Source organism: Rhinolophus ferrumequinum, chromosome 8 (genome assembly GCF_004115265.2).
Source record: "Rhinolophus ferrumequinum isolate MPI-CBG mRhiFer1 chromosome 8, mRhiFer1_v1.p, whole genome shotgun sequence".
Taxonomy (NCBI): domain Eukaryota; kingdom Metazoa; phylum Chordata; class Mammalia; order Chiroptera; family Rhinolophidae; genus Rhinolophus; species Rhinolophus ferrumequinum.
Window position 1 is genome coordinate 52,225,807 of NC_046291.1, and position 12,079 is coordinate 52,237,885.

At 36.9% G+C, this 12,079-nt stretch overlaps 1 protein-coding gene and 1 long non-coding RNA gene across 4 annotated transcripts in view; one reads left to right on the forward strand and one right to left on the reverse strand.

Annotated features, from left to right (window-relative positions):
* The window catches only part of LOC117026135 (uncharacterized), a 45,334-nt gene that overhangs the window by 11,035 nt on the left and 22,220 nt on the right, over nt 1-12,079 (forward strand). Inside the window, exons 1-2 of one of the 2 annotated variants that reach the window (XR_004423707.1) lie at nt 4,083-4,204; nt 11,927-12,053. This is a non-coding gene — a long non-coding RNA (uncharacterized LOC117026135). Of the gene's footprint in view, nt 1-4,082; nt 4,205-11,926; nt 12,054-12,079 lie in introns of those variants that run through there. The other variant, XR_004423708.1, reaches the window with a different exon arrangement.
* Nucleotides 3,357-12,079, reverse strand: part of ITGA6 (integrin subunit alpha 6) — a 65,346-nt gene continuing 56,623 nt past the window's right edge. The window contains exons 24-26 of one of the 2 annotated variants that reach the window (XM_033112660.1): nt 9,658-9,783; nt 6,382-6,511; nt 3,357-4,136 (exon numbers count right to left, since the gene is read on the reverse strand). In XM_033112660.1, coding sequence (XP_032968551.1) covers nt 6,404-6,511; nt 9,658-9,783 — 234 coding nt within the window. In that variant the 3' untranslated portion in view covers nt 3,357-4,136; nt 6,382-6,403. The remainder of the gene's footprint in view (nt 4,137-6,381; nt 6,512-9,657; nt 9,784-12,079) is intronic. The other variant, XM_033112659.1, reaches the window with a different exon arrangement.

Genomic DNA, 12,079 nt, shown 5'->3' on the forward strand with positions numbered 1-12,079 from the left:
TTCATTTCGCCCTTTGTGGCACCTGGTCCACACTTGCACTGTGCTGGACCAGTTTTCTTACTCAGATGTGTTTTACGTTCACTTATCCTTCGAAGATTTAACCATGAATTCCCTTTATAACTTTCCACTTAGATGGGTCTGTTGGTAACACCTCTGTAGACCTGGCCTCAGCCACTAGGACATAGTACTCCCACGTTCCAACGGCTGGATAGGATGCCTTTCACAGTCAGCAAAACCTAAGGTACAAGAGAGAAGATACTTGCTATTTGACTGTAATCAGGGACTTCTAGAAGAACAGATGCCCACTAGCTTCTTGGCAATAGCCACTCTTTTTAAATCATTCTCAAGTTCATTTTCTTCATCTCTTTGAACTTCTCCTTCCCCTCAATCTAAGTAGTTGGGACCATAGAAGTGGTTGGACCCTATCCTTTGGTCTCCAGGAACTGCCTTTAATCATTTACTTGATGCTACCCACGCTGATCAAACAACTCTTCCACATTCCTGTTTTGTCAGCCCTGAGGAAGTACTTATGTGGGACCCAGAAACCTACAGCATTTCACTCCTTTCCTCCTTTAAAACAAAACCTATCTTCCCACGTCGTCTTTTTGTGGGTTGGTGTACTAGAGATCAGTTTCTCATTAAGATGTCTTCATTTAGGATAGAATGACAGTCTTATGCTTACTTCCCATGTCTGGACACTTTAAAGCATTCCCCACCTCCATCTACCCCACATTCTAGAATATTCTCAACCACAAGTGCACAACATAAGCCACGACTGTGCATGACCCATGTGAGGATGTGGCAAGTAATCTGCAACCAACAAAGTGTCAATGTTTGCGAACAGATCCCAGGATATCCCTAAACTGATACCATCATCCCCGGATATCCCTATACTGACACCACTCTCACTGCTAGGCATTCCTGTGTGCTTTTCAGGAGGGAGAGAAAGGTGGAGTCACAGGAGTCATATAAAGCACTGCCATGACCTCCAGCCCAGGTCATTTATCCCGTAGCACTAGCCAAACCACAGCTACTGACACCCTTTAACGGTTATGGTGATTACACATTAATGTAGTGCTTTAATCTGGGTATAACCCTAGGACTGTGGTTGTAAAAGGTTCACAGACTCTGGCCCATCATTTTAAAAAGTACAAATCACACATTTCTTTGGGTGGTAATACCTGTCTGATCTTCAAAGAATTAAGAAGACTAAGACTTAATATATAACACCAAGTACAGTGGAAAACTATTACCTAATACACAGGACAGATAATATATTTTAGATTGGAAATTTATTCAGGCCAGGGTATGCTATATTGTCTGGGCACTGTATACATGCTTTATTTTCATTTATTCAATTGTAATAACTCAGCTAGAGAAGATTCATAAAACTGCTTCAATCTAAATGAAATCCTTTGGTAAAAAAAATATTTTCTAACCCGTCAATTCTACTAATTCAGCCCCTGGTGCTCAACATAGTGACACATGTCACAGCTGGACTGCTCTCACATCCAAAATGTGTTCTAAGAAGAAAAGCAGCTTAAGCATAAGAACTTTTATTTTTCATGCCATGGGATCATTGCTAAATAATACCCCATCCTTCACAGGCATAAGCCTTTGAAGAAGATGAATCAGTGCAAGCAAACATCTCCCAATTTCAAAGTATCTTGAATGAACCATCTTTAAGATCATCTCTTTTGAGCATCAACTGAACAGTAGAGTCAAAAGGGAGTATCATATTTACATTGCATTATTTGGGGGCACTCATATGTTTTGCTGATCTGAGATTATATGGGACACTAAGAATATGTAAAAACATCAAAAACTTTAGTTTGGCTTGATAAAATAAAAAGAAAGGCAGTTCGGGTTACTTATAAGTTTAGAGTTTGTTTCATATATACAATGCTGTGTTACTAAGCAATGAACACTTTCATAAAAAAATTTATTTCACACTTTTATACAAATATCCACAGGTATTTTCTAATCATGAAATAATTTTACAATGCTAGTTAGTATAAAAATGTATCAAATGTGAACAGACCAGTGACTCGACTTGAGATGACATTTTTAACAACTATAAATTTAAACACCACTACATTCTTGTTTCTTTGTTGTTTAACCACCCTTCCACCCCCCACCCCATCCTTTTTTCAGGACATTCGTTTTTTATAACAAAGGTCTATAAAAACGTTCAAAATATCAGCTTCTTAGCAACCTAAAAAGCCAGTGCATTAGGTTCCAAGTTACCTATGCAAGAAACTGAGATTTTAAACACTATTATGACCTGCTTCGAGAAGTTTTTGTAAACAAAATATCATTTGTAAAACAATTTTTGTGAGTGAAAATTCCAAAGTACAACTAGAATAATGTACTTCATATCTTCAGGGCATAAGATTTCCGAAAAGAAAAAAATCAAATTAAAACTCCAAAGCAACAATGGCACATAGCTGTATTTTGTTCTTTTAAAACACTAAGACACTGCTTGCACTGTCAAAACAAATTAGCACCTGTTTGCTGTTGTTCCCTATATAACTTAACATTTTGAAGCACAGTAATTAAAAAAAAAATTCAACTTTCATATCTATTCCACCTCTGTTAAATGTATAGAATAATGACTTCCTCCGCCCTCCATTTTTATAATTAAAAAACAGTTTAATGTTCTTGTTAGAGTAATCCTGAAATAATTGGGGGAATCTATAGAGAGGGGAGGAAACAAAGCAAAAAATAGAACACTGACTCACTGATTAAATTATTCCAATAACATTAAAAGCTTAAAAGCCATGAAGTTCTAATCTGACTTTTGGTATCAGATACTCAGTAGTCTCACACTGGATCGATTTGGATCCACCATAGGCACTCACCATTTCTTTCAAGTCCTTTATATACAGCAGTGACAAAAGTTCAAGAAACAAACCCATTATTTCCAAGAGTTCCTGAAAGTTATAGTATGTAATTCAGAAATATCACACAGGCTCTAAACTCAAAAATCTGATAATGTCTGTTAAGAATTAAACATCTTACAGTTAATCCCATTTCTTAAACAAAACTTTTGGGTTTGGAGGGAGGGGTCAGGGCTATTGTGAAGGAAGATGTTTTAATAACTTAAACTTATCTGTAAATTATAACAACTCTGGTACATTTATAAAGAATTATTTTCTTTTTGCAGTAAATAATTTAGGTCAAACCAATGACCTCCCATGTTCTAACTGATTGCTTAATCCAACCTGAAGGGTAAACTGGAGAATCTTTGGCCTGTTAGTCAATAGCAAAATGGTTTGTAAAAAAGAAAAAAATAAATACCATATACAAGTAAGTATAACTAGCATTCAAGTCTGTTGCACCTGTGTGTTTTAGTGAAAAGGGAGAATGGAACCTGTATGTATTTGGTGGGAGCAAGTATTCACACTTCTAGGAAATGGAAAAAGATGGCAGGATGGCAACATCACCTTCTATTGCACATTTAATTTTAAGATAGTACTTTAAATTCAAACACAACTACCCCTAAGGGCATTGTCTTGTGCTGTGGGACAGTTAAACGTGCAGGTTCTCCAGTCCTATGGGAAGAATGTTTGCAGAGGCAGTGCCGAGGTTAGGATGGTCACTCTGTTGCCATGGTGACTGTGGGTGCCTTCTTCCAGCTACACTATTGGGAGGATGTCATATGAGCATAACAGGGCAGGCCCTTCCCCGGCACACGTAAATCAGCCACACCGAAAACAAAGGCAACTCGAAAAGTTAAATTAAGGCAGTAAAAGAAAAATCCATTCCAACAGTCTTAAATTTGGCTGTGCAAAACAGGAGCCTTAGAGTACGTAACAACGTCCACAGCAGTTAAAACTGTACGTTCGTACTGTATGTAGTCTGTCTGAAACCAATATTCAGGTCTTGGAACAGGCTTTTAAATCCATTTGAATTTCTGAGTTGGGAAAAATTAAAAAAGCAGTTTGGGTACTGTGAAGCTTCTTTGGCCCCCCCTAGGAGTAGCTTTCATTTTCATTCCACCTTGTGATCCACTGTTTTTTTTCAAGGTTATCATTATATTTTTCATCTTTGATCTCTCGCTCTTCTTTCCGGATCCTGACAGCATGATATCGGGGAACGCTATCATCGTACCTAGAGCGTTTAAAGAATCCACACTGGAGAAGGGGGAAAGAGAAAAAGAAACAAATTAAGTAATCTCAAGAAAAGCAAGTACACTAAACGGGTACGTCTACGCTTTCTGTTCAGCCAAGCCTACCTCTGGACTAAGGGAAAAAGACATGGTTTCTTTTAAGAAAGAACTAATTAAGTCGAAAAGAACTGGTAACAGCCAGTGGAGATAAATGGAAGAGTCTTAACAGCTGTAAAACTGGAAGAAAAGTCCGTTTTTCCATCTTGTCTACATTTTGTAACAATGTAAGCTATTTCCTTATTAAATTTAAGAGTTTATGAAACATTGCTTCAATTTTTTATAATCACAATACTATAATATAAAAGATCTAATTTTTAGATTAAAACATCATTTTGAAGAAAAAAAATTTTTAAGGCCATAGACCAAAGATAATTTCATGCCTATCTCCCACTAACAAGATGGAACTCAGGTCACAAATAGTTTACAAATTACAGTTTGAATTACGCCAGTGTCCAAATGGGTCAGTTTAAGAATTTTCTCTCCTCCGACGCTCCAGTACACATCTCTCATTAGCTAGAAGGTAATTTATACTGCTTGGACTTGCTGCTGTGCTTCCAAATTAAGCTCTTTTATTAATAAATCATGTAACTCTGTCCTGCAATAAAATCAATCATATACCGCAAGGAACTTGAGGAAAGTATCAGTAGACTGAATTTCAGAGCTCCACCTAATTTCTTCTTTTTTTTTTTTTCCGCAAAAGAAAAAGACATTTACATTTCAATTGTTAATGAATACATATTTTATTCATTTAAAAAATATTCAATCTGATTCAAAGTAGATTTTTACTGAGAACATATCTAGATATTTAAAAATCAGTTTGAATTTTTTTACATGAATGTATATGCCTTTTTTAAAAAATGTGTTTTCAATTTAAAAATGCAGATAGAAGAAGGATGAGGATACTTAGAATGGTCTGTTTTTATAACAAATTCATGCAACATAAATGTTCTGTTCCTATTAATGTGTTTATTACATGATATTAATAGGAACAGAACATTTATGTTGAATGAATTTATGTTATAAAAACGTCATGGGGCAGAATAAAATTATGTACATAGTTATCACTGAATCAATAGGAAAAATGGACCAAGAAGGACCAATGAGGTCATTTCAACATGGACTCCTTTATTATCCTGTGCATAAAAAGCCAAATCACTATCTATTACAAAATGTGGCTCCTGCCCCATTTAAATAAAGAAGGAAATCAAGGTTGATATGTAAAACTGAAATGGAAATGTTGGGATTCACTGAGACAGTGCCATGGAAAGGGATTGTAGGAGTCATTCTATCCACTCATGCTCACAGAAATGGAAAAAGGAATCACCACCAATTCCTGTTTCCACGGATTTACAAATAAGAGAAGCAAAACATGAACTTAAAAATTAACTGAGACCCCAAGATTGAATCAAATCTCTTGAAACATGAATCAAGGTCAAAATCCATTACAACATACTGAAATAAATACTATCCAAGCATTTGTATACTAGAATTTTGTGTATTGAAGGTCACTTTGGTAAAGAACTATTTTCTGAAATTGGTCATAATATCCATCATGCCAACCAATAGTCTTGGTTTGTTGTAATGGTCTTCGACCTGTGGTAGATATGCAGGAAAAGGAAGTTGCATGCTTAGCTGGCATAAAACAATTTCTGAGCAACAATAAAAGCATTCTAAGCCTTCCCCCATCACTTTATAGCAAGGAGATAAAAAAGATGACAGTGAGAAAGCCTTCTCATCAAGAGAAACACCATGTTTCCAACATGCAACAGGTTAATTAGGCAGTCAACACAAGCATCTATCTGTGGGAAATTCCAAAATGGACAAGAAATCTGGAATGATTTCTTATGCATCTTTGAAATTCCAAGTGGGATGCTGCATACTGGAGTAAACAACATATGGCAAACTGGGCTACTATTGAGGTCAAAGCCTCCTTTTGTGTGTATATAGATTGCAGTTTTCTTCATTGCTGTGGACTTATGTTTAACAACACAAAATAACTCACCTGCAACTGAAGATTCTTTGTGCATTAAAAAAAACAACTGTGAGCTTTCAAGTGAAATAAATAAAATAAATCCAAGCAAGGCAAGCCAGTGTGGACATTTGGAAACATCTGTTAATGGGACACATACAGCAAGCTGTTGCTCTTAAAGTTAGCCACCACAACCATAGCAGGTCCCACAGCTAGCAATTAAAAAACATTGATCAATTACCAATTACAGAAGTAGATCAATACTATGCATCAGAAGTAAGCCTCTCTTTATCAGATGGCTGAGCATGGATCTCAGCCTTGTGATATGTGGCATCATAATGATCTTTCTTATTTCTCTTGAAGAAACCACACTACAAGGAAGCAAGGTATTTAGTCAGTTTTACAGTTTGGTGTATAAGAGCTAAACAAAAAAAAAAGTCTTAGATTTTAACCTGTTTTCTATTCATAGCTTGTTTACCAAGAGACTACTATGGATCAACCGAAAGTGAATAGCCACGGCACTATATTACATTGGGACAGCAATCAACCCAAGTCTATTATCATGGGTCTCTCTCGGGTCAAATATTTATATGGGTGACATTGGTTAGCTAAGTGATTTTTCTATTTGTAACAGAAATCCTGAGGACAAAAATTATCCTAAAAGGGAAAATATATACACATCTGATTATAGGGGTAGGTGGTTTCTCCTTGCAGGAGAATATGGACTCGAAAACAGGCATAAGATTGAATTCTGCAGTTTATTGAGGCAAAGGTTAAAGAATAAATTCTCTAAAATTTAGCACAAATCCAAATAAAATAGAGATACTGTATTTTTCTGCCTTTCACAGTAAATTTTGTGGAATAAATGCCATCTATTTGAGGCCTTTGGATTTGTGGGGTGAATCACAATATAAATTCGAATATACCATCATGAAAGAATGATTGCAGTCATTGTCCCAAATTCAGGTAACCAGCAGGTAACCCTGAAGGGGTAGGAACCTATGCTCCTCAGCTTAAGTCCTTCTGAGTGAGTATCAAAGTATAATTCTACTTTCTACTATACTTTCCTTCATTCCGCGATGGAGAACTTTTACTCTTTACTTTTATCTAGTTCTTAAGGCCATGGAACTGCCCTTTGAAATACAGCTTGGTCAAATAAATCTCTGCCCTCCTGAAAAATTCTGGTCTGGCAACTGATCAAAGTAAAAAATCTAGATCTGCTTTGTACAATATGGTAGCCACTAACTACATGTGGCTCTTCAAATTTAAATTAAGTTAAATTAAATTACATTTACAAGTCAAGACCTCATTTGCCCTGGCCATATCCCAGTTGCTCAATAGCCACCTATGACTAGTGGCCACCATATGGGACGGTACAGCTTCAGAACATTTCCATTAATCCATAACCTTTTATTGGGCAGCGTTGATCTACACAATTTATCTTGATACCTATTTGTGACTCTCCATTTAATACACAGTGAACATTCCCACCCAACTTTCAATAACGTGTGCTAGTAAATCAGGTGGGAAAAGGAATAAACCAGGAACTGAGAGCGCTGGTGCTGCCTCCAACTTGGCAACATTCTGAAAATCTATGGCATAAGCATCTTGGCAAAACGAAGGTGAATGGACCAGCCTGGAGGACTTTCCTCTGTCACCTCCAAACAAAATCCTATGCAGAATCCCAATATTTAAAGCAAACAAAATCAGAACTAGTCTGGTTGAAGTAGGGATGTCAGCCCCTAGCCCCACCTGCTTACTCCTGGCACCTACGTGGATGTGCAAAACCCACTTTAAAGACCTAGAGTCCTTTCTGGCCCCAAAATTCTATGACTTGAACACATAACAGATAGTTCAGTTTCAGAAAGAATAGTATCTATCTTTAAAATAATAAAAATGATTTTCATGTGGGGGTTGTAGATGTTGTTTGATTATTTTAGAGTTCACTTGTGAGTTGGGGTACTTCAGAATTGAGGAAAAAAAGAGCCAATGAGATCATCAAGTCAACCTACTTACTGAACAGCTAAGGCAAACCAGTACCCTAGGGAGGTGAAATGATTTGCCCAAGATTATATAGCTTGGATTTCTTAACTCTCAACCCACTGCTATATCTCACCCTCATTCAAGACTGCCAATAAGACCTACTCCAAAACAGATTATCCTTGTGTCCTTTTCCAGAGAGCATAAGAAGGCCATCCTCAAATATAAAACCTCAAATTCAGTTTTCTATATCAAAATAATCTTCAGAGCTTCTCCTGTCTTGGTTGGCTGTGCTTAACCAGGGAAACCTATTGCCTGAAATAAACCTCAGAGGTAGGACTGGCTCATGCCCCCTGTGAAGAAGAATCTTGGCATGAACAGATACCAAGCTTCAATCACACATTTGGAGGACACCAGAAAATTATCTCAGATTGGCAAAAGGAAGTTACTTGGAAAAATAAATCAAACAGGAGATAAATTTGAACATGAGACTATCCGGAATCCTTGTCATTCTACTTTTGGATCCAAGGAAAGGATGAGAATAGTCTGATCTTAGAGATTGCTGGCTGAGGTTCATTATTCTTTATGCAAAACTCACTGGACCAGATATGCTTGGAAATCCCGAATTTTGGGTATTTTAGACAAGTAGTATGCATATTTAATGCCACTGGAACCAAAACATATTTCTGCAGTGAAATTAATGAACAAAGGATAAAGACTATGAACAGCCTCTCTTCACATCACATCAAGTTTTGCTGCCAAATAAGTCACTACAGACTTTCAGTTTTCAGAGTTTTTTTTTGCAATTTGTAATTGTTGGTAAGGGACTGTGGACCTCCATTACTGAGAATAAATCCAAAATCTATAGGTTGTAATCTTTGGCAAAAGAAGTATGCATCCGTCTCACACACACTTTTTTGTAAACTATTTATTGGTAGAAGTAGGGGGAAGATACTGCATTTTATTTGTAGGACCAATTCTAATGAGGGACATATTGAACTCAAATCTTTCTCATGTTTGACATAGGCTTTGATGACCCCATTGAGATGCAGTTGTTCACTGATTTCATAATTTTATATTCTTAATCTAGCTGCAATGATATAAAGCCCAACAGCTGCCATGAACATTTATTTGCTTACTACAGAAGCTGAAATTAACAGGAATACAGATTCAGATTAATGTACTCAACAATTTGGCATAGGTTCAGAAGATTCTAAAACTAGTACAAATTTTAAAATTGTTATTTGCCAAACATGCTAAATTATATGTGAAAAACACCAAAATTTATACATTTAGGAAACCTCTTATAATGTATAAATAATATACTTTTAAACACAAAGTATTAGGTAGACATACAGGTGTTTATTATAAAATTCCCAAGTTTCTTGTATGTTGGGAAAGTTTTATAATAAAATGTTGGGGAAAAGGAATAAATGAAAAACAGAAATGTACATATGCTATCAGTGTTAAATGTACTTTTTAAAAAACATGAAATAAAGTTTAAAATCATGAAACTCACATTCCAGCTATAACTTACCTTCCATAATAAAAGAACTAACAGAGCAAGCATCAAAATTCCAGCAAGAATAGCCACGAGGATGATCCACCATGGGACACCTGAATGCTGCGCTACAGTCTTTGAGGGAAACACAGTCACACGAACCTACGGACACACAAGAGAGCAAGATGATTATAAAATGGGGTGACAGTTAATACCGGGAGTTTACAGTTCTCATTCTGTTTCCGGACACATTTTGGACAAGGCAGCCTAAGGATGGATAAGATGCCTTTTTGATACAAGATCCTCTCCCTTCAGAATGGAATATTGCTTCAAAAGGCATTCCTTGGAGATCTTTTCCCAGAACCTGGAAAATACTGGGTTATGTTTTGGCATAGTGGTTATTTTTTTGCTAACTTATCTTTTAAGAATTTTTGTTAAGGAAAGTAGAGAAAATTGTATCATGAACCATCATTTCTCGTCAAGTTTCAACAGTTACCAGTACATAGCCAATCTTGTTTCATCTATGTAATGTGGAATCTTTTTGAGAACGATCATACTTTCTTAAAAATTATTTTCAGCAATAGAAATAATTGGGCCAATTTATGCACAATTAGCCTACACTCCGCACTTAGATTTTAATGATGCTGTGAAATATAAAAACAGGGCTGGAGCTGCATGACTGATACCATTTTAATTTTTCCTTAGGATATCACACTAAGGACCCTAATGAACAATAAAATCTCCTAAAATAACTTGGTGCCACCTTCTACAACAATGTGTATGGACAATCTAGACTCTGAATTCATTCAGAGGCAGCTTAGAGCTTTAAGCTGCAGCTGATGAGAAGCTTAATCTCTAAACATTTGGTAGTTGGCAAAGGCCAATTAAACAGAGTTCATTCAGAAATCTAAAATGTTGTTTACGGAAATTCACAACAACACGGTTAATGTTAGTTCAGAGATCAAGTGGATTTTTGTGATGCCAGGAGACTATTTTTCAAAGCACATAAAAGACCTAGTAACTGCTATGAATATGATTTTATAAATTATACTAATGAGAAACCTACCAGTTTGAAGTTTCTGATATTTCTGAGTTAAGAGAATATAAAGAGTAAACAAAACTTAGAAGGACCATTTAACTTCTGAGAAGTATTTTAGTCAAGTATTCTATATTAATATTGAACGCTGGATGCTGTCTAAAAATTCTTCTAGATCTACATTGTACTTCAATACTTCTGTACTGTAATTCTTTAAAAAAAATAAAATCTCTTCATTAAAGTACTTTCCTTTCTACTTATACTAGAAAACAGCTTTCAACCCTATTTAACCCATATAAAATACTTAAAAGCAGGATTTTTGTCTTTCTTTAAACGTGTAGTAAGGAGGAATTCACATTTTGAGTTTTCAGCGAACTAATTGACTATAACAGGCAGGCATAAACACCTTTATCAGCTACCAGGTTTCCTGTTTTGATCTGAGGTTTGGCCCTGGCTCCTAGCCCCTGGGGGGCCTCAGAGCTCACTTCCCCTCACTTCCCTTCCCCCCTACAGATGCCCCAGCTGTAAGGTAAAAACAACCCTTTCTTGAGATTACTGGTTCTAGCACAGGGTTATCCATCAAGTAGGGGGAAAAAATGGTGAGAGACCAGAGAAGAAATAATATAGTTGATGTGACTGGTAAATTGACCACTCTACACCAAAACAAAAAGATAATTTCAATTAGCCTACGCCGAATCTCATTTAACTTTGCTTCCCTAGTATCTAGTACAGGGAAGGTACCTAGTGTGTCCTTGTGGGCAAGGTGACAACTTGACAACATTCTCATGTGTAAGAATAAGTTCTGATAATCCTGGACGTGGAGAGTAGAGACTAGTCCGTGGCAAAGGGAATCAGCCTTATAATCACACTGTGTACTAAGGAAAGCCTTTTAAATGGCTAATAATAGGGGGAAATCACTCCCATAAAAGGCTGCCATCCAATAGCATATGGGATGAACTAGGAAATCTGTGACTTTGCAGCCAGGGCCAGCAGGGTGGGGAGGTGGGAATCCAGCTGAGCGCTGTAAGCCCCAGGTCTGGCTACTATTCAAACCAGAAATTGGAGCCTTATAGAAACTGCAAAACAAATCACTGGACAAAGACTGAGGACCGAAGTTAGCGGCTGGGCTACCCATTTAAAGGGCAGATGTGCCCTGCAAACCCCGTCTGTGTGATGGGCCACACTGCAGCGGACTAGTGAGAGGCCAGTCAACGAGACTTTATTGTTTGTTTACTTCAATTGTCAACTGAAGGTGTTTTTGTTTTGCAGCACAGTCATTCTCCAGCTGCGATGAGGAGTAAGGGAAGACCAGCGGGAGCTGCAATTCTCAGAGCTCTGGGAAGCCTTGTCTCATCTTGTCACAGTAACTGTTACTGATGGACAATGACAGGTTAAGGTGAGTAGAAATTACTTCCAACTCCA